Here is a 22,941-nt window from a genome sequence, read left to right as displayed (position 1 = left end):
AGGAAAAACTGGGACTTAAAGTAGTCTTTAACAGCCAGAGTATTAGGCTTGGGTGGAAATTGGGTAAAACATCTGTTCAAAGGGCATCAAATAATCAGCCAAGAATCTCTCTGGGGGTGTCACTCATTATGAGGTCCTATTTGGGGCAAGAATGTGGGTACCTAAGCTTGTCTGTGAAGGCGCAGTGGCGGATGAATAACCTTTTGACATTCATAAATGGTTTGCTATTTTACAGGACCTGATTGAATCCAGGGTACTACAGAGTAATATCCAGGAGAAAAGGACTGCCACTGGGAAGCGAAGTGTGTCACTGCAAGACCAGTCTACATCCCTAAATTTGGGGATCTGGTCAGGGAGAAAATAGAGGACAAAAAAGAATTTTGGCCATCATACAGAAAGCATGTACCTATCCTGGAAGTTGAAGGAACAAGAATTGTTCTTCTGGCACCTCTTGCCGGTAAAAAAGAGAAAAGATTTGTCTCAATTGAACTAATCAAACCACATTATGTGGCCGATACTGAGTAGCGGGCCGCGTAGAATACGTAGTAACAGATATGCTCCTCTCACCACTATACAAGAAGTTCAAACAGAAAGACTCATCACTTTTGAAGGGGCACCTGCACGGAATGATGGACTATGCAACAATGCGATGGAACTCATTCCTCTTGAAACTGAAGTTCAAAATGAGAACTCAACGGAAAGACGAATTGTAATTCGACCAAATACAGATATCTATGGCAATATGCCACAACAAGAGCAAGCCACAGTTTCCACTAGACCTGCGGAACTACCAAAAATTGATTAAACAGAATCTGGCTATTTGATAAACTTTGATAAGTTTTCTTTGGATCCAAGCGAACCTGAAACTATGCAAGCAGAAAAAACTCGCTAAGGATTTCCAGAACTTTCTGAAAAAGACTTACCTTGTATCACCTTGGGTGGAACTCTGGGTACCTACAGGAATACTCTTCTTTCTGTTCTGGATAGGCGTAGTAACTGTCTTTAGTATGCTTATAAATGGAACTTATCTTCGATAAAGCTCTGCAGCTTAAAAAAGTGAATGTGATTTTGACACTGCATCTACCATAACATCTTGAAAAAAGAGACCTTTCATCAGTGAACATTACAGCAGTTCCTATACCTGACGGTACAGTATGGAACGAAGTTGATTACAGTATATTTGGATCCAACAAAACTTTTAAAAATACCACATTTATTTAAAATTTCATTGAATAATATCATTATCTCCTATACATTTTCCGGTGATTGGGATTATGAAACTGTAAATAATATGTTGTCTGATTTAGAGAAATTTGCTGCTTTTTCTAATAATAAAATTTTAGAAGACACATCAGACTTTGAAACAATGTATTGCTATCAACATTATGGTCATCACTTTCTGCATAAATCTGCTCATCCCAGAAATGTTTTTGCATACCACCAATGAGAACATTGCCTGACACCGCCGAAAAGTAGTTCAAAACTATTTGCGTAGAAATTTCCTTTTTTTTTTAGGGTTCAACACGTCAGACTCCGCCTCATATTATTCTAAGGTTGCACCAATACCAGCACAGAAAATATGTTGAGATACACCAAACAGATTTAGTCTGCTTCCTTTATTGCCCAATTGTGTGAACAAGGTTTTGACTTATGGAAAGACACCATAGACTTCAAATCGGTCTGGGGTACTAGAGACTGGCAGGTCCAGGGAACAGAGGTTCTATTTAGAGCATGCCTTATTCCTCTGCAAATAATGTTTTTGAATGACAGTGCAACAAAGGACCAGTCTTGGATTAACCAGGAACAAAGATTTAAATACACCTTCGGATGCCCACACCATCAAACAGAGAGGGTAACATAACATCACAAGAAGAGGATACAATAGAGGACATCATGCAATACAATAGATCAAACCCAGATTGAAAGAGATGGTTGATTTGGGCCACAGACACCAATAACTGTCAGGAGATATTATTGGGTAAAACTAAAGGATTTAGTGTCAATAGGCCAGATTCATGCTATGTACAAAGACAACACCAAGGGGTAGTGACATCATACAGTGTTGGGAAGTTATGCCTCAAATGGCTAAAGTCCTCAAAACTCACACATGTGAAACAATACTTATCCTTACTTATAGAGGATGTGGACCTATGGGATTTTTTTATTAGGTCCTAGGGAGGCACATCACAAACGTTTCGATTATGCTGTCTTCAATGAGATTTGAAAAATATCACAAGAGGCCGTGGAATGACTACAAGAAATAGATCGTATAAATCTATAGAAAGCTCTAGCAGTGGTCGATAATGGGTTAATGTCACTAACCTCCAGAATATACTCAAAGACAAATCCTGTTCTAGTACATCAATATCAGAAGATACAATGTTGCCCAGTATTACAACACAGGCAATCACAATTACGTTTTATTTTGATATTAAGCTGGATGCTGCAATCTTAGTGCACAGGCTATGTGCCTTAGCGTTTCGTAAACAGTATGTATCTATTTTCTTTGTACAATTTGACAGAAAAACAGATAGAAATGGCACAGAGGGGAGCAAAGTATACAATGCTGCGTATAGAAAAACTGGACAGATTAGCCTTTACAGTGGCAGAGTCACTGTCCATGGAATGGTTAATTCATGGCCACATACCTCTTCCGGTCACAACTTTTCAATTCCAAAATTGCCATGAACACTTGCTCACTTTGCCACTGGACTCAAGCAAGCCGGGCCGAAGACAGCTGTAATGCCAGAAACCGGTCCTCGGAAGCTTGTTTCCCGTCCAGGGAAGGCATGGCTTGGCAGTTCAGGCTGGACTGTTCCCATGAGGCACAGGGTCAGACTGATTTGCATATGGCCATGTCTGAACTGGGGTGTCGGAGTGGGCTAAAGAACAGTGATGGATTAAACCCAGATCTGTTGACTGGGTGTGAGTGTTTGATTGGTTCAGATGCTCCGTCCATCACCACCCCCTTTTTGTACTGCTTTGTTCGCCATAAGTTGGCAGGGTATGCTCAGACGTGAGTCCCTTGCTCACTTTGCCACTGGATTCAAGCAAGCCGGGCTGAAGATGGCTGTAATGCCAGAAATCGGTCTTCGGAAGCTTGTTTCCGGTCCAGGTAAGGCATGGCTTGGCAGTTCGGGCTGGACTGTTCCCATGAGGCACAGGGTCAGACTGATTTGCATATGGCCATGTCTGAACTGGGGTGGCATAGTGGGCTAAAGAACGGTGATGGATTAAACCCAGACCTGGTGACTGGGTGTGAGTGTTTGATTGGTTCAGATGCTCCGTCCATCACCACCCCCTTTTTGTACCGATTTGAACAAATGCAGGCAGGCAGTGATGAAGAAATGGGTAGGGAATTCATCAAGGAATCATGGGAATTACCGTACAGATTTCGATGCCAGAGTAGGGAAAAAGTGTTTCTAAGCTGTACTAACTGCGAGAATACTTTAAGTGGATCTCTTATATTTCAGTATATAATGCTTTATGGGGCCTGTAACGGTTCAGAGGCAAACTTTTCCTGTCACTTAAAAGGTGGCCCAGCTGCTGTGATCCCTCCAGTGTTCAGGCTACTTTTGAATGGGAGTTACTTGATGCTGAACAATCAAGGGTGCTGTGGGATGCTTCCGGGCATCGCATATCTGGTAACAGTAAGTTCCAGGGTTACTTTCTGTATGCAAGTATTGTTTCCACCAACACATACAGTCAGGGAGGTGCTGTTATGGCCTTCGCTAAATATTTCATTAATACGGTTTCATGCTTATACAGAAATCCATGCCCTTAGCCTCCACTCGAGAGCTTTTTGATCTTCAAGTTGCAAGGTCTTTGGCAGAGATATAGGCACTTATTCATACAAATGTCCCCTTCCATTTAGCAGAAATGGTAAATCGTATCTTTAATATGTCTGATACGACAGGCATTGTCCACCTATTTAAGACCATAGGTTCTGGACTATTAAGCACCTTTCAAACGGTCTTCGGAGTCATACCAAACTTTATACACGCCGTATTTGGAAGCATCTTTGAGAGGCTGCTGCTGATCCTGTTTCTAATAGCAGGTATCCTGATTGTCATTTTTCTGCTACGCAATGGACGTCCCAGTCATCAAGGAGATGGAAATAGTGCTCCTGGAGCGAAAATACCATGATTGCATGGTACAACTTCTAGACACACCTCGCCTAAGGGAACTAAGTGCTTCTTAGTTCTTGTCATTTAGACCAGTCTGGATGGACTGCATCTTACCTGTCCTCTGATGCCTGTTTTACAGAGAAGAATGCGTGTTGGATCTCTGACACTCCCATTATGTGCGCAACAAGATGTTGATGCTTTACTGGACCCGATAACGGCCCATGTTCTGCAGTGTCCCCAGCGTATTCATATGTTGATGGCAGCATTTCTAAAGCCATCACAGGTAATATCAGCTCCTGTTGGTATGGAAACTGGCTCCTCCTCTGACACCCAGGCCTTGGATGGCACACAGGCTGCCCCAGCACCAGCTGTGGACAGTACGGAAGATAGTCTGTGCTCAATTGACATAATCTGCGAGGCGTTACAGGGACCGTCAACTGCAGAGGCAAGCAACGAGAATGTTGCGTCTACCAGCCAGGACACAAAAGCATTTGACTCATTTGGCCCATCCGGGGTTGGGAAAAATTTCAACTTTGAAAACAAACAGAAACATTAGAACTCCAAATAAAAATGTACATTCCTTTTGAGCATATATGGTTGTCAAATTATTGCAGTAGCTTGGACTATACCTACGGACATATTAGAACTGTAGCTTTAATGTCAATTTCTCATATATTCTCTTTTTTTTATCATTTTTAAGAATCACCTTTTAACTTTTTAAAACAATGTTTTTTACATAGCGAGAAACTCATGTTTTAACTATTTGCGTACAAATATCTAGTACACCTAGTAGTATGTTTTGAATTGAACTACGTGAAGGTACCATAATATAGGCCTCAGTAATTTCATTACCCTTCACCTATATTCTTCCCTACATTACACTTGTCACGGTTTACAGGGACTGACCTTTTACCTAAATACTACACTGCATTCAGAACGCGGGTTTTACCTAGGTTCGAAATCTCATACATAATGCATGAGTATTCTTGGACCCCAGCAGGACTACAATCTCCTGTATAAAATCTATGTATTAAGTTCATGTCCGACATCATCCTTAGGCCGACACAGTAATACAGCAAGGTAGAACCCGAGGGGAGACCTATGGGTATATATACATCACATCTTGCTAAGATAGAGAGAGGAGACCAAGACTTCCCGGCCTACACACTGACCAAAGACGCTTAGGTTCCTGCATACAGACACTCCAGCTCGCAATGATCTAACATTCCTGTCGGGGTGTCCAGCTCAAGACCAGGACGGGGTCCCACAGTCTCTCACTTCAGGTAATGAGGTTGAACAAATCCTAGAGGGATTATTGGCATAACACCCACCCACTGGCTAGGCACATTTAGTTACATTTAGTTAGGGAGACATCATAGGAGAACGCATCTTTTTATCATGTGTTTTATATACTTGAATGTATTCATGATTATAGCAAGATGGTAGAACTATACCATCCATTTACCTTTATAGTACTGATAATTATTCATATCTTGTACTGTCTAACAGTTGTTGCAGCTCATCTATTCTACACCAGAATAACAACTGTTCAATAAATGCTTATTGAAAACGCCCCACCTGTTTATTCTGTGTATCTCTCTGAGACAGACTAAGGAAGCACAAGTGACTGAGCAAAAGGCTCTATATAGTTTCCACGGTACTGAGGGATCAGGGTTGTCATGTTCGATCATTGCCAGGAACTATTCTCTCCTTGGTAAGAGGAGATTCTAGTGGCACTGTGAGCAAGTTGGTACAAAAGGTCAAAAAACCTGGTTGGGGTGATCAGAGTCAGTCTTCGCTTGTTAGTATTGACAGGGATTGGGGTGAAGAGTCCCTTCATTTTACATTCGTCTTTATTTCTACGTATTTTGAAAAAAATTCTGCAGAATTTATTTAAATCAATTCTTGTTGTTGCTAAATTCATGGTTGAGCTAGGAAAAAATGTTAAACCCTTTTTTAGTAAATTGATGACCAATTCATCCTTTTCTGTTCTCTTTCTTATTTTTTCATTCTTCTTCTGCTACCTCTTCCTTTTTCGACTTCTTGTTCCTTTTGGTTTTCTAGGGTCATCGTTGTCTTACCTTGCATTCTGGTCGTCATTTGTAACAAGTGCATTTCTAACATCGGAACTTTCTGGTACTTGAGGGAGCCATCACCTTATCCTTTTGTGCCTGATTCATTGCTTGTCTATTCATACTGGGCATCAAAAAGGAGTACAAACGTATAATCCCTTTCTGCTTCATAATCAATGTCGTCTCTTTTAAATGTTCTTTCTTTTTTCATTTGCACCTCATTCTCATGTTTCTCCCATTTCTTCTCCAGATTCACAAATGCTTTGTTCCTTCATCTGACCTATCATTTTCCAATAATTTTTCTAATTCCTTGATCTTTTCTGAGGCCACTACCAGTTTCTGTTCTGCGTGTACTATTCTTGTTTTTAACAGCTTAATTGAGCAATCTGTATTGTCTGTTTGCCACTGTTTTAGTTGATTCAGATCCATATTGTTCAACGTTGGTAAAAGAAAAATTCGTAGGGCCCTGGGTATTCAATTCCATTCCACATATTTCTGAAGCGTGGCACTCTCCCATTTATTGATCTCCATTATGCCCGTTTGCTCCAAGTTCTTTAACAATGTTCTCATGGTATTTACTTGACAGGGACCTACTGGACCAGAATGCAACGATGTTCCACTCTCTCCTTTATTACTCTTAACAATTTCCTTCACTAGCTGTTTCCTTTCACTCCATCTATTTGCCATGTTCCCATTGTTTTATTTCTGCATTTCAAAATGTTCGAACATAAACTTCTAATCGCCACTCACAATTTCAAGCAGTTGTGGCACAGCTTCAGAAAAACCTCCTCGTTTCACTGCCGGAAGCCGTCACCGCACCACGTCTGGGTGCTCGTCTTGTGCGATCCGGCTTGCTGCATTAGTTATAGAATAGCCTCCTGTATTTCTTTCCAGGAGGCGGCACCAGCTGGGTTGTATATATCACATTATTGTTTGTATTGTTTCCTGATTTCCCTTTTATAAAAAAAACTCCATAATTAAATTCATTATTTGAGGAAGACATAACTATATTTAACTTTCCTGTACAATCTTCTCTTTTAGATGTTGGAAGAAGGAATTTTGGCTGCACTTCTGATGCTATCGTTATTGGAATTTTGTGTCTCAATTTCCTCCGCTGCTTTTGGATGCAAATCAATCTGCAAATGTTACAGTGAAAATGGTTGCTGCTCTGGGGGCGCTTGCTGTGCCTGCTGCTCACAAGCAGAACCACAGTCAGCACAGGTAAATATTTGTAACTGTAATAACATTGCAGCTTTCTAGCCTATGCATGCTGAACACCCTGGTGTAACTGAAACAAGCACAGAATAGATGGTGTAGCAGGTGTGTTTTTGAGACCAATTATAACATTGTTCAATCAATGGTGATTATTTTAACAAAATTGTTTTTGCTAGTGTTCTGAAAATGTTAATACTTTTTGCAGATTAATTTTCACGACCAAGACCAATTGTGCTTCACTACAAGTTGGTAGTTACTGTCTGTTCTGAATCTGGAGCACACACAATGTATATGGCTGAGATACCCGCCACCCCCTCTCAACACAAATCCCCAAGGATGGGAAGACGGAAACGGTTCTGAGCTTTTGGAAGGCGGGAGGGAGTTACCCTTCCCGGCCGTATTTATTAAAATATGAAACAAAATTAAAACATTAAAATAACAGTTTCATATCATGTACAATTTCATTTATACAGTACGATGTTCTTGGCTGACCTTAACGCATCTCTAATACAAAGGTTCTCCTAGCCGATACTAAACATCCGGCAAATGCATTTCTGAACATTGAAATTGTACATCCTAACGTTACGGGCCAACAGCAAGGTCGTAACCGGTGTCAGATCCCCAATACCAAATCCCCCCTCACTTGTGAGGGGCGGGCGCACAGAGGACTGTACCTCTGTGCCAACTTCCAATTTCCCTTGCCTTAGCGGGGGCCCCCTGTTAACTCGACGCCATCTTAGTGGTCGTCCGAGGACTCGTGTGAGGTGTCTAGAAGGTAGCGTAGACCCCCCTCCCACCCCACACAACTTACCACACCTGCCGTCGCAGATGTCCGGGCCCCGGGAAATTCCGAGGAGGGGTCCGTATCCCCTCCTACCCAGTGAAGGGGCCTATGGCCGCCTTCCCTTTCGGCGTCCCCTCCTTAGATGGGACCGCCTCCCGTTTGAGGGGCCAATGGCCGCCTCCCCCCGGGCGCTCCCATCCGTAATGGGTGACGCCCAAACCTCTAGGGATCTTCCAATTACTGCTCACCGATCATGACCTTACCGCCCGACCAGAAATAAATACGACATTTTAAACTAAGCTAACGAAAAGGAAATTATCACATTCAAACGATTTCACGTAGAACTCTACTGAGCATCACCATTAAACTTATTCGCAAACATTTCAGCTAAGAAAACATGTTAAAACGAAAATCATCCTTTATTATACACACATTATCAACTTCATTCCAAGACAACCTGTAAGAGAAACCAACTCTACTGAGCATCATCATTAAACTTATTCGCAAACATTTCTGCTAAGAAAACATGTTAAGAACGAAAATCATCCTTTATTATACACACATTATCAACTTTATTCCAAGACAACCTGTAAGCGAAACCAATTCACGTCAATCAATTTTATTCCAACAAATCGCTGTCAACAGGGGCTGGTGGGTGGGTCAAAATTGGCTCTTCGTTCCGTCTCGAGCTCACGTGCAACGCGGGGGTGCAGCTTCAGAGCACAGGAACAAGAGGATGCTTCCTTGGCTTGTCGCTCCTTTTATCCTTCGTCGGGCGGGCGTAGACCCTCCTCCAATCCGCCCCCCGGGCGTGGCTGGCGGTGTTGGTGTCCAGGACAACCCCTTCTTGGGCGGGAAAAAGGCGCGCCCCAGCTACGCCGCTTCGGGCATACCAGCCGGGACACGCCTCCCGCCCAAATGGTTTCCCGGGGAGATCGGGGTACTCCACCATACGTTCGGGGGGACCGAGTGGTCGCCCCTTTCCATATGGCTGAGATACCCGCCACCCCCTCTCAACACAAATCCCCAAGGATGGGAAGACGGAAACGGTTCTGAGCTTTTGGAAGGCGGGAGGGAGTTACCCTTCCCGGCCGTATTTATTAAAATATGAAACAAAATTAAAACATTAAAATAACAGTTTCATATCATGTACAATTTCATTTATACAGTACGATGTTCTTGGCTGACCTTAACGCATCTCTAATACAAAGGTTCTCCTAGCCGATACTAAACATCCTGCAAATGCATTTCTGAACATTGAAATTGTACATCCTAACGTTACGGGCCAACGGCAAGGTCGTAACCGGTGTCAGGTCCCCAATACCAATTTCCCCCTCACTTGTGAGGGGCGGGCGCACAGAGGACTGTACCTCTGTGCCAACTTCCAATTTCCCTTGCCTTAGCGGGGGCCCCCTGTTAACTCGACGCCATCTTAGTGGTCGTCCGAGGACTCGTGTGAGGTGTCTAGAAGGTAGCGTAGACCCCCCTCCCACCCCACACAACTTACCACACCTGCCATCGCAGATGTCCGGGCCCCGGGAAATTCCGAGGAGGGGTCCGTATCCCCTCCTACCCAGTGAAGGGGCCTATGGCCGCCTTCCCTTTCGGCGTCCCATCCTTAGATGGGACCGCCTCCCGTTTGAGGGGCCAATGGCCGCCTCCCCCCGGGCGCTCCCATCCGTAATGGGTGACGCCCAAACCTCTAGGGATCTTCCAATTACTGCTCACCGATCATGACCTTACCGCCACAGGCCCGGATAGTTGACCGGCTATCCGGACCCCCCACAAAACTCCTACTTAAAGGTCATGGCTACAAATTCTTCAACCAAGCTATGAAGTCTCCTATGAGTAAATCATTCCCCACCCGGGACAAATGAACCCCGTCCTCCAAATACATCTGATCCCCCCTGATACACCCATGCGGAATAGAATGCAATGTATTCGTACGAAACAATCTACCAAGTTTGTTATTTACTTTCTTCACAGAATGATTTAAAGCAGACACAGAATTAGCCCCCCGCCACACCTTCCGTGGGATCATGTGGGACCATGCAATTGTGCACCCAGGGACCCTCTTTGCCAACCAACTTACAGTGGATAGTATTACCTCGAGAAGCACTCGCCGACCAATGGTCACCAAATCATTGCCTCCAAGATGCACTATGAGTATAGATGGCGGTGACCTCGTCCGCCCTAACAAACCCTCCATAAAAACCTGAAACTGGTCAATACAGAGCCCGCCCCTTCCGTAGAAGGTCACCCTGTACCCGTATTCCCCAGCCATGTGAATCATGTCACCTGCTTTGAATACGTCTGCGGCACGCCTCACGTATGAGTGGCCCACGACCCACACCACTCTGTCCACAGCCGGTGTCCTTTGACCGCTGGTTCCCAGGTGTCGGGTCGACTGCACAGTCTGCCCCGCCTCGTAAGCATGCGAAACTGTAAAACCAAACAAAAACAAGAAGCGTGAGTTCATGATATTAGCTTCACAACATGTGCAACCGCACGTACCGTTTATAACAATTCGAGGACCAACGCCCCAACTGTTTCACTTTATCAACACTCAGACCCCTGGCTGTGGCCTCAGTCGCAGCCCCTATCCTGAAGGAATGGGTCCCAAACTCACACGGGTTTAACCCTGCGGCTGTAATTGCCATCGCAAGCACCCGTTGGAACTGAAACCTCGTCAGCGGGGTGGCATCGGCGTGCCTCAGTAAGCTTCCCCCCCCATGCTGCCGCCCTCTGCGCCAAATATTCCTCAACGCAGGCTACCGGGCACATGGGCGATCCGGGAAACCGGCGGACTACTACACAATCGCCGTTTGCTCCTTGATCGGTCTTGGACCTGGCAAACGAGACTACCATTGTTTCCCCTGTAATGCGGATGTGCTCTCGGCACAGTCCCCCCCGTATCCTGCTTATTCCTTGCTACCAGCTCGCTTACCCTCATAGCCCCATGGAATGCTAATGAAAAAGCGGCACTAAACAGTACTGTCTCATATTGAGATGAACATGTTGCAGGGAGTACTGACATCAACCGGGCCAACCTTTCCAGACCTATCGGGTGCCTGTCGTCCACTCTGCGACCCTCAAGGCGTTGCCACCCTCGCAGCGCCTTCTGAACCACAAAAGACGCTGTGGGGTCCTGGAGACCATGAGCTTGTGCCATGAAAGAAATAGCGGCCCGGTGCCTCTGTGCCGTGGCTACTGATTTGCCTGCCTGACGTAAGGATAACAGAAACTTCAGGACATACTCCTCTTGGCCCCATAGCTCCCCCCCAGCAGAACCGAAAAAGGACCAATAGGAACGGAACGCCCCTTCGTATGCCTTCCTTGTTCTGGGAGCTAGACTCTCTCCCACGAGGTCTTGTAGTCCGGGGCACCGAGAGACCAGAGAGCTTCGGGAAAAGGTGCCGCCACCGGGTCCGCTGAGGGTAGGAAACCCCAGAAGGCCTGCATACGGGAACGAGAAAGCGCATCAGCTGCCTCATTTAACACCCCTGGCACATGTTTTGCCCTAAAGTGGACATTTAGCCTCATACACAGTGAAACAATTTCCTTCAGCAATCTCAAGATCCATCTGCAGCGGGCAGCCTGACTATTGATACACTCAACAACGGTCATATTATCAGACCAGAACACCACAGCGCGGTCACGAAATCCCTCGGGCCATGTTTTCAAGGCCACCAGAATAGGGAAAAGCTCAAGAAATCCTATGTTACCTGTGAGCCCATTCTCGTGCCACCATGCCGGCCAGGTTTGTGCTGGCCAGTGATTACCAAAAATGGCGCCAAATCCAACACTCCCTGCTGAGTCTGTCCACAACCCCAACTCCTCCGAGGAGACCCCGGGTTTGCTCCACACGACCCGACCGTTGAAATCCGCCAGAAATGCCAACCATATGAGCATGTCCTGCCGGACCTCAGCCGAGAGCCTTGTGCGGTGGTGGCCTTCCTTAAGGCCAACCATGGCCTGCGCAATCGAGCGGGAAAATGGGCGCGCCATTGGGATCACTCTCAGGGCAAAATTCAGTTGACCCACGACCTGCTGTAACTGATGTAATCTCACTTTGGTCGCGCTAATACATGCTTTAAGCGATGCCTCGAATTTTGCCACCTTTTCCTTGGGCAAGCGGAAGCACCCCTCTTCGGAATCGAGCTCTATTCCAAGAAACTCGAGCGAAGTAGACGGCCCCACTGTCTTACCGGGTGCCAATGGCACGCCAAAGTGCCTCATGAGATCACAAAATTCATTCAAAGCTCGTGCACACTCTATGTCCCCAGCTGCCCCCAGGAACAGAAAATCATCAAGATAATGCATCACATGAGTAAACCCTGTTATTCTTGTGAATGCCCATTGCAAAAAACAACTGAATCCTTCGAAATAAGCACAAGAGATGGAGCAACCCATTGGCATACATTTATCCATGTATTAGCGACCCTGAAACATGAAACCAAGGAGACGCTGATCGTCTGGGTGTACCGGGAGCAACCGGAACGCTGACTCGATATCTGATTTAGCCATCAGCGCTCCGGGCCCTAGGCGATTCAAAATGGCGACGGCCTCATCGAAAGATGCGTACCGCACCGAACAAACTCCCGGGTCAATCGCATCGTTCACCGAAAGACCCCTTGGAGCTGACAAATTATGTATCAACCTGAATTCCCCCGGATCTTTTTTGGGGACTACACCGAGGGGTGAACAAACAAAATTAGCAACTGGCGGGTTATCATATGGTCCAGCAACCCGACCTCGGGCCACCTCTTTACCAATCTTTGCTTGCACCACCGCCGCATTCTGCTGCACCAATAGTTGATTCTTACATTGTGCTTCACCCTGAAAATCCCCCGCCGGGATGCGGAAACCATATGAGAAACCATCTCGCAACACCCCAGCGGAGATATGATCTGGGTATTCGTTTAGCCAAGGGATCATTGCCATGATATCAACCGGGGTCGGTAGCGGCGCCCCCTGGACCATTTCAGACCTGTTTGGCGCTACCCCTACTCCCCGTATCACTAGTCTTGGCTCTGCACGTACTCTCCGGATGGGAGGACTGGCCACACCCCGAACATTCGTGCCTGAATTTACAAGAATTAGTCAGACGGGGGGATCCCTGGGATCTACTGGTTGAACGATAAATGTTGGCCTTTCCTGATTTGAGAGGAAAGAGGTCACAAAGTGCAGAGGGTATTTGAACAATTATAAGAATAGTTTTCCACAAAGAAAATAGGATCGTTTACAATCTATATTTATTAAAAAAAATTTCAATCAATCACATAATAAAAACAAAGCAAGTTCATACAATTTTCACAAAACAATTTAAAATCCAAGTGAAAGGTACCTTGGAAGAATAAAAATCAACAGTATTACACATACATGATATTACGGTACGCGGAAAGTGAAGACATAACTATAACATAACTATAACATACGTAAAAAAATATACAGCAAAATACATGTAATTACAGATACCACAGATACGGTATAATCATCCGTTCTCTGAAACCCCAGAAAAGAGAAGTCCTGAGGAAGGTGCCACAAAATCAACTGTACAGCACCGAAACGCGTTGACGCACTGTTTCTTTGTTCAAAAGAATCCAGTTAGGGCCGGGTAAAACTTTAGATGGGTATCTCATTCTTCCACTAAAGCGTTACAGTAATTGAACTAGGCCAGGCTCTTTGGATCTTGTCTAATTGAGTGGCTAAGATATCTGGTGAGCCACATATTCACTAAGGGGTTTGTTGTAATTACATGTATTTTGCTGTATATTTTTTTACGTATGTTATAGTTATGTCTTCACTTTCCGCGTACCGTAATATCATGTATGTGTAATACTGTTGATTTTTATTCTTCCAAGGTACCTTTCACTTGGATTTTAAATTGTTTTGTGAAAATTGTATGAACTTGCTTTGTTTTTATTATGTGATTGATTGAATTTTTTTTTAATAAATATAGATTGTAAACGATCCTATTTTCTTTGTGGAAAACTATTCTTATAATTGTTCAAATACCCTCTGCACTTTGTGACCTCTTTCCTCTCAAAACAGGAAAGGCCAACATTTATCGTTCAACCAGTAGATCCCAGGGATCCCCCCGTCTGACTAATTGTCTTTCTACCCTGTTCCCTGGTGAAAGTGGGGTACCCTCTCCTTTTGAAACCTGAATTTACAAGAACCCTGAGGCCTAGTACATTTGCCCCTGTTAAAGCTCCAGCAGAACCCATTTTTTCCTGTGTTGCCGCTAGTCCTTGAGTTCCGGTCAGTGCTGGAACTTGCCCTAAAGGGCGTCCCTGACGAATGGCGGGAATACCCGGCCATCTCACCCCCCAATGCTGGTGACTTCCCCATTTCCATATTTTGCCATGAAATGGAGTCAAAACAATCCCATGTCAGGGATGAATCATGTTCCTTGGATTTACGAAATATATTATCATAGGCAAACCATTGATTTCCTCCATACGTTTCATAAAAACCCATGATACGTGTCTGATACATAGCCAATTCCCCCAACAAATCGGGCCTACGTTCCCCCATAATTGCAGTGAACATTCCGAACGCTCTGCCCCAATTGCCTATCGACTCTAAAACCAGCCATCCTGGCTCGCCACACACTTGGATGCAGAAACTCTTTCTGGTTTTTTACATGCTCGATTTCGTAGTGATCGGTCAACAAGGAAAATATGTTTATATATTTATCTGCCCATATCCTCTCCTTCACCTCCTTCGGGATATGCTGCACAATTTTTTCCCTCCTCGAAGGTACCGATCCCTCCCCAACCATCGGCAATGGCTTACCTGAAGCTGCCGCTGTAACTGTCGACCCCGCCGTACCAACGCCTGATCCTGGTTGACCCACGGGCGCCTGCGGGGAAACAAAAGGACAAGGTGGTTTTGCGGCCTCCCGTGATTGCCGCAACTGCCTCATTAATTGCTTGGCCTCCTCGGCCGTGTCTCCTGGAGCAACGGAACCCATGCTGTTACTACCCAACCATGCCGCCAGCTGGGCGGCCAACTCCGGGGGCATGTCCCCCTCGTTCACCGGGGTAACCACCACAGGGATCGGCTGCCCCTCGACGGGAACCGGCACGGGAGCCTCCACCGGTCTGGGAGGGCTCGCCGGGGGAGCCTCCGGACCTGGGACCTCGTCTTCATTCGCCCCGTTCCTGGCCCTCTTTCTTCTCCCGGCAGGGACTGCCCCTGGGATGGTTCTTTTTGGTCGTCCTGTACCCACCCTGGCCGCCATTTTCCTCTTCATCTCCGCCATGTCTTTCATCAGCATACGGAGCATTTGGTCGGTGCTAACTTTCTTTGCGACCCTTTTGCCCGGCATTCTCCTCACGTATAAGGAAGGTCCTGGACAAGACTTGCAGCGCTAGAAGAGAAAAAAGAGAAATTACAAATTTCAAAATTGGCTCTTCGTTCCGTCTCGAGCTCACGTGCAACGCGGGGGTGCAGCTTCAGAGCACAGGAACAAGAGGATGCTTCCTTGGCTTGTCGCTCCTTTTATCCTTCGTCGGGCGGGCGTAGACCCTCCTCCAATCCGCCCCCCGGGCGTGGCTGGCGGTGTTGGTGTCTAGGACAACCCCTTCTTGGGCGGGAAAAAGGCGCGCCCCAGCTACGCCGCTTCGGGCATACCAGCCGGGACACGCCTCCCGCCCAAAATGGTTTCCCGGGGAGATCGGGGTACTCCACCATACGTTCGGGGGGACCGAGTGGTCGCCTCTTTCCACACGTAGGGGACAAATATGATGGTGGTCGGACGAGCATACGACCTCCATTGTTGCGGGAAGAAGATCAGCTGACAGGTAGTCAGTTGTCCTGCTTGCCAAATTAGGATACAACATCCGTGGAGGTGGTCGGAAGCATGCCTCTTTGTATTGAGGCTTGTGCTGCTGCCTTGAAGAGGGCCACAGTGCAAGCCCCAATGCAAAGACGCATGTTTTCAAACATCCTTGCAACCCACACAATGCTGGAATGTTTAGGAGGGGCCCACACAGAGGACTACAGTGGACAAGGGCTCTGCCAGGGCCCCCAAAATAACTTTTCTGCCAGCCTTTTCATGTTGAAAGAACTGACGTGAAATTGCTGGCAGAAAGGTGGATCGTAATCCCTACGGCGGTGCCTGAAAAGGCACCTCCTCCATTGTTGGGAATGCGACTGGACCAACTGCTCAAAAGGCTCAAGGAAGCTGTCTGTCAGTCCCTGGGCCAATGTTGGACATCCGACCACATAATAATGCGGCTGTCTGACTGCGGTTAGAGATGTCAGTGAGACCAACACCGTCTGTGTCGGTCCCATCGACATCGTAATGGGCCCCTTAGTTTCTAATGAAAATATTACTTGCACCTAACCATGGGCGGAAAATCCGTTTCGCTCGCGGATTTTGCGGATTTTCGGTAAATTCGCAATCCGCGAAATTCGCGAATCTCCCGCAAAATCTGCAAATCCGCGAGCAGCGGATTTTGCTCGCACTGTTCGCACTGTTCGCGTGAGTTCGCGCCCCGCGAATAAGTGCAAAATTGCAGAAATACGATCTTAGCAAAACTGAAAGTAACTACTTACCAGGTTCAAAAGTTCAGGCTCATCATTAGTAGCCATTTCCTGTAGTGCTTCCTGAGGGGCCCCTCCAGAGTTCAGTTGCCAGTTGAAACTTTTATGTGACCCTGCTCTGAACCTCAGAATAGTTACACATATGCCACAAAGGTCCTGAATTACAGCTAAGGGAGACAAGCAGGAGCCAGGCTGGAAGTTCAAATCCATTAATCAGCCCCTAATGCATTATTGTCAGTTGGGGCAGGGCAGGTGTTGTAACTAATTTTGCAACAATGAAAGCACTTAGCAAGTGCAAAAGATCACTAATCAGGAAGCACTAAGGAAGCAGGTGCCAGCTAAAAAAATATTCTGTGACACATTAATCAGCCCCAAATTAATTCAGGTCACTTGAGGCAGGGAAGGTGTGCTTGCGTTGCCACAATAATGTACACTGACTGGACAACCAGAGGGTGCTGTGATGAAACAGAGGGTGGCATGGGTGGGCCAGAGGGTGGCATGAGTAGTCAGAGAGTGGCAGTGGTGACAGAGAGTGGCAGTGATGAAGAAGAGTGTCCCAAACAGGCTGGACACCTAGAAACAACAAGTTCGCGAAACTTGCGACCCGACAGGTAAGTTTGCAATTTGCGACATTGTAAAAAACCCTCGCGAACTGGCAGAAACCCGCGCAAACACAAAAAAAAAAAATCCGCAAATTCGCGAGAATTCGCGGATTTTGCGGATTGCGAGTTCGCAAATCCGCAAAATTCGCGAACGCGAGATTCGCAAAATTCGCCCATGCTTGCTTGCACCAGCTTTTAGCACTTACTGATGGGTTGCCCTGATAAGATAGAAAAATGAAACTACTGAATGATACTTTCCATATCTATGTTTTTTTTTAATACAGAAGCAGTGTTGCAGTATATTGAGATTATAATGTTAGTTGTATTGATGATACTTAAGTAGCATTATCAAGAGGGAGGACAATTTCACTTGACCAGGTGGAGTCAGAGGGTCCTGATGCAAAGCCTAGGGTCCTTCTCCACCCTGGTGCATAACTACCGTTGAGTACCATTCCTCTTTGATAATATTGATGTTATAAATCATATTCTTACATTTTGGGTGATAAGGCTCTGCCATTTTTGCCCCACTGAAATGCATTGTAGTGAATGCCTGGTTTTAAGGGTCACGGAAATGGACAAATAAAAATCGTGATAACACATTTTAATTGCAATATAAATCATTTATTGGTGGTATCAAACTACGTTTTGGAATTGTAGTGAGTTCATAAGTGATTTCATCCTGTGAAAAATGCTGATTCTCGGTTGGAATTTGATGAACCATGTTTGAGAGAAAACAGTTTTCTCTCAAGACTATCTCATAGATGTTATGGAATGTGGTTCAGAAAGCTAAAACAACATGTTCCTTAAATTCACAAATATATTCCTCGTCCAAATGAGAAAAACGTCTGAAATGCTGTGTAACATGTGTGCTTCCAACAGCAGCAACAGTCTAAAACTTGATTTCCCAGTGTTCTACTGCAGCTTCACCGCAGAGTACTAATAAACAGCTAGTGTTGAAATTCTGGATTCATGACAAATATGTGGCGTGGCACACTGGACGTCCATGTTGCTAAAGTTAGAGCTGTGGAATTCGCAGCAATTCTTATGGAGGAGACTGCAGTAAACTCTGGTTAGTTTTCTAGAAAACTAAAATAAGGGCACATTCTCTATACGTTCTCACGTCTTCCTCATTCATGTAAAAAAAAAAGTCTGATATTCTGAGTGAAACATGTACTTCCAGCACTGGCAGCATTCCGTTGATTGACACCGCAGTGACATACTGTAGCCGCACTACACGTTCTCATGAAAAACTAGAGTGCTCACATTCTGTATTCTAGACCAAAGTGAGACAGTCCAGAATGCCATTTTGTTGTAGTGAGTGCTGTTGAATTTAAAGCCTGTCACGTGGTGCAGGCTGATGTAAATGAGCATTGAGGTGATAATGCAGATATTTAACTAGCTGGGTAAAAGAGCGGGAAGGAAAGTATGGGGTATTAGTCAGATAAGGCATGGTGAATTTTTAAAGGGGTTAAAAGGGGTTAAAAATAGGTCATGAGAGAGATCTGTGCCTAAATTCAGCATCCTCTTCCCCATCTGTTTACTCACGTTACCCATCTTCACTATTGCATTATAACTCACGCATTTTTAAATAGTAACCTTTTGCTAGAGAGTAAAGATGTCCTTATTTGTCCTGTCAGTACATATTTGGAGGTGCAGGAAGTTGTTTACCTGAAAAATCCACCAAAGGAGCTGCTGTTTGGAAATGTATGTCTTTTTTTTTTTTACTAGTCACTCTTTTCAGTAGTTGCATCTGCCTCCATAAATGTGCACTGCTTCAAAAATTGGATTGTGAGTTAAATGTAAAGAATGATCAAACACTTTTAAAATATTCATTTATTTGTTATCTTCACAAGCAGCTGGTATGGGAAAAATTAATGATAAGTAGGATGAAACTGGAATGAGGCTTGTCATGGGTATTAACTATGTATCTTCTGTGTAGATATCGACTGCCTAGGGGCCATTAGAAATGCAACATTTTGAGGCTGAACAGCTTTCCGGTGTACAGAAAAGCAGGTCACATTATTAAGATCTTTTTAATAGCACAAACAAGGCATTGTCAAAATCATGTTTTTAAGCATTACCTAATAGTATGTGAAATAAAGGCAATCCATGCCATTGGTGCCCTTGTCATATACACCGCTCAGTTTGGCACATATTCCTCACCAGAGGAACACCGATGATAAAGTTCAACATGTCTATAGTATAGTTACACAGTTACGGCTGGTGATGTTTGTGAGTGATGAGGATGGGCTTGTTCGGGGGTGGGGGCACATTAAATCGGTCACACAGCCTAGCATTTCCTTATGGCAAGGTAAGACCTCACGCCACTTAGTTGTGGTACCAAACTACCAAAAAAGGCCTGAAAAGAGCACATTTTCAGCATAAGAGGGCTGCTCCAGAAAGCAAAAAGCTCTTTTACAAGTCACACTGAAAGCTTCATTCATGGCCAGTCCTGCCTACTTTCAAGCCTTTGTGACTAGTATCAGGGTACACACAGATGTCAGCAGCGAGCGTTGAATTTGCAGTCATTGAAATATAGCATACTTGTGACAGTCAGACAGTAGCGGCAGACCGTAATAGCAGTCAGATTGCAGCCCTGAAATAACAGTATTTTAATGTTACATTCCCACAGAAGGGCAAACCTCTAAAGGCAGTTGGCTCCAATGCGCCTTAATCCCACTTGATGAGATGGGCTCACCTGGACCACTTGATGAGGCAAGCTCACCCTGACCTCAGATGTCGTACACAACAGCGTACTTGGGGATCTGGCTCTTCAAGATGTACAGAGAGCCTCCCTCCCCCTGAGGGGATTAATAACCCCCTCTCGGAAAGTCAAAAAAATGCAAGAATTAGAAATGACTCTCTATCATGTGCGGCTGTTTTGTTACAGACAATCGAATATTGAACACCATATTTGGAACTTGTTTGCTTCTGACATTTCTACCTGTTCTCAAACAAAAGGTAGCACTTATGAAATCTACCAAGGTAACCTAATGTTATCATATGGGAGACGTAAGCCTTACAGTAGTGAAAATTGAATTTAGGATTTTTTTCACTGCTTGGACATGTAAAACCTAAAGACACATGTCCTACTTTTTAAATACGGTACACCTTTCCCTGTGGGCTGTTTAGGGCCAACCTTAGGGGTGCCTTTTGCGTTTTAAAAAGGATGGTTTAGGCATGGCTAAAGATTTATTTGCCAGGTCGAACTGGCAGTTTAAAGCTGCACTACGGAGGGCATGGCCAAGATGGCGGAACGATAAGACACTTTACGACATAGCTCCTGCAGGCCACATTGAAATTGTGAGCACCCTGAGCCTATCCATTACTGCAGGGGAGCACAGGGACAGGCAAAGATGTTGGGAGCTCGGGATGTACACTGGAGCCACCTATGAATTGAGACCCAAGAGGCAGCGGTGGCAAGCACAGAGGAGACAGGACCACTGGCCATGCAGCACGCTGGAGCAGCCTGCGTGATCGGGCCAGCAGCAGTGGCTGAGGTGGGGAGCACGCCCATGCGGAGACAAACTGGTGCGCAAGACATCTTGGCCCTGGCGACCCCTTGATGGTGCGATGAGGAGTGGAGGTGGTCCCTTGGTCCCTAGTTAGCGTCTGAGAAACATTTGGCCCTTGGTTGCATTGGACAGGCCTCCCTAGTCAGCTAGGAGCCTGCGCATGTATATGGTGCCCCAGAGCAGATTACCACAGTGAACACCAATGGTGCACATTATGGCAGGTGGGGCCCTTGGAGCACCCTCAGGGGACATATCAAGGAAAAATCCTGTTAGTAGGAGGGCTTGGCAATGACCACCATGCTGCAGAAGGAGAGACACTGCCCCTCCAGCCTACAACTGAAAGATAGAATGCGTTGGGATTAGCAGACCTGCCACTTTCCCCTGCCTGAGCAATCCTAACTGCCACACTTAGGAGCTTGTTCGCAGAAGAGCCTACCCCATGATATGCTGCATGGTATACAGGCATGTTACACTCAAAGCATGACCTCCCGAGCCTAACAATTCACCTACTGACTACTGAGAACAGTGGGGTGCCCCAAGCGCAGCGAAACCGAGGAGGAGACACCTTATGCTTCCAGGAAGAAAAATCCTCCCCAATGCGACCTCTTTGGCTTTCTCTGGATAGGCCCCAGCTCACGGCCCAAGCTGCTGGGCTGACTGGCACCAGCCCTAACATGGTGCTCACTCAAACAGATCTGCTAGATAGACTCTGCACTTTTAAGGCAGTGTTACAAGAATAGCTGAAGCAGGATCTCACAAAATTACCTAACCATGAAAATATCTCAACACCGAACAGTTGTGGACGCTGTGGGCCATTGTATACTGGAACCGGAGGGATGAGTGGAGGCCATCACAGCGAGCCACACAGTGATGGCAACAAAATAATCTAGACTGGAAGAACAATTCGCTTCAAGAACCACTCGAGAAGAGAGAACCTGCACCTGTGAGGACTGAGAGAAGAGATCCCTGATTCCAACCTAACAACGTTTGTGGTGGGCAAGCTCTTGACATTACTGGGAGATTGCCATTCAGAGGTACACCTCGACAGGATACATTAGGCAGGCCATTAACGTTAGTCCCAAAAGAGGCCACAAGATTCCCTTGTGAAATTTAATTACTTCTTGGATAAGGAGGAAGTCTTTCACAGGCCAGAAAAGCAGGAGAGGTTAGTTTTCAAGACTGCGTATGCATGGTTTAGTAGGACATCTCTTAGCTAACACTACAACGAAGCAGCAAATTCCGACCATCACACAAAAGCTCTGAGAGGACAGTGTTCGGTAAAGTTGGATTTATCGCCTTGGCCTCTCCTTTGCGATTGATGGCAAATGCCATACCATTACAGAGGTAAGAGGTGCTGCAGCCCTGCTGGACATCCAGGTGGAGCACTGCTAAGGAGACAAGCTTTCCGTGAGCATGGGGAAAAAGATCTCACAGAGGAATAAATATCTTTGCTGCCATTGATGCCCACGCCACTTTGCAATGAACACTGACTGGACATAGACCGTGAATGTCCCAAACTTAAAGCTTGTGAGAAACCTGTGGATTCGAAGGCTCAAAGCCGACCAACATGGCCAAACCAAAACGGGATTGGATTGGCCCAGGTGATCAAGAACGTCTCTTGGATTGAGTCTCTCCTGGACTCTAGGCCATGAGGCAACACTGCAGTACGATTCCCATGCTGCTTCCCTTCTGGCCTACGAGTGCGTTGAGGAAGGATGAGGGAGGCCTCTGCAAATATTGAACTTTTCATGTCCCTAGATACAAACCTGTCTGAGATGTCAGCGCATCCTGTGGGAAGCAGGAGGGAGAACCCGACAACCAGATTGAGTGGTTGTTCCGCAAGGAGGGGAGTCTCCCTGCTACCACCTGTGTCACCATGGATAATCATGAGGTCCCCCGATATCACCTCTTGGGTGGCTATGACAAATCTCATTCACTTTTTGGTTTCTTTGTTTTTTGTTGTTATGTTTTTTTTTTTTTGATTAGGGAGGGTACCTATCAGTGTCAACCAGACTGCAATCTTACCAATGCAAACTCCATCTTCCACACACACACACCTCACAGACATGA

General features: G+C 45.7%; 1 protein-coding gene across 2 annotated transcripts in view; it reads left to right on the top strand.

Moving 5' to 3' along the window:
• LOC147724419 (membrane-spanning 4-domains subfamily A member 4A-like) overlaps window positions 1-22,941 on the top strand; it is a 540,727-nt gene that overhangs the window by 396,333 nt on the left and 121,453 nt on the right. For both annotated transcript variants that reach the window (XM_086967007.1, XM_086967006.1), the window contains exon 6: window positions 7,241-7,420. In XM_086967007.1, coding sequence (XP_086823133.1) covers window positions 7,241-7,420 — 180 coding nt within the window. The remainder of the gene's footprint in view (window positions 1-7,240; window positions 7,421-22,941) is intronic.

Source organism: Lissotriton vulgaris, chromosome 4_1 (genome assembly GCF_964263255.1).
Source record: "Lissotriton vulgaris chromosome 4_1, aLisVul1.2, whole genome shotgun sequence".
Lineage (NCBI taxonomy): Eukaryota > Metazoa > Chordata > Amphibia > Caudata > Salamandridae > Lissotriton > Lissotriton vulgaris.
This window is presented reverse-complemented; position numbering and strand designations above follow the sequence as displayed.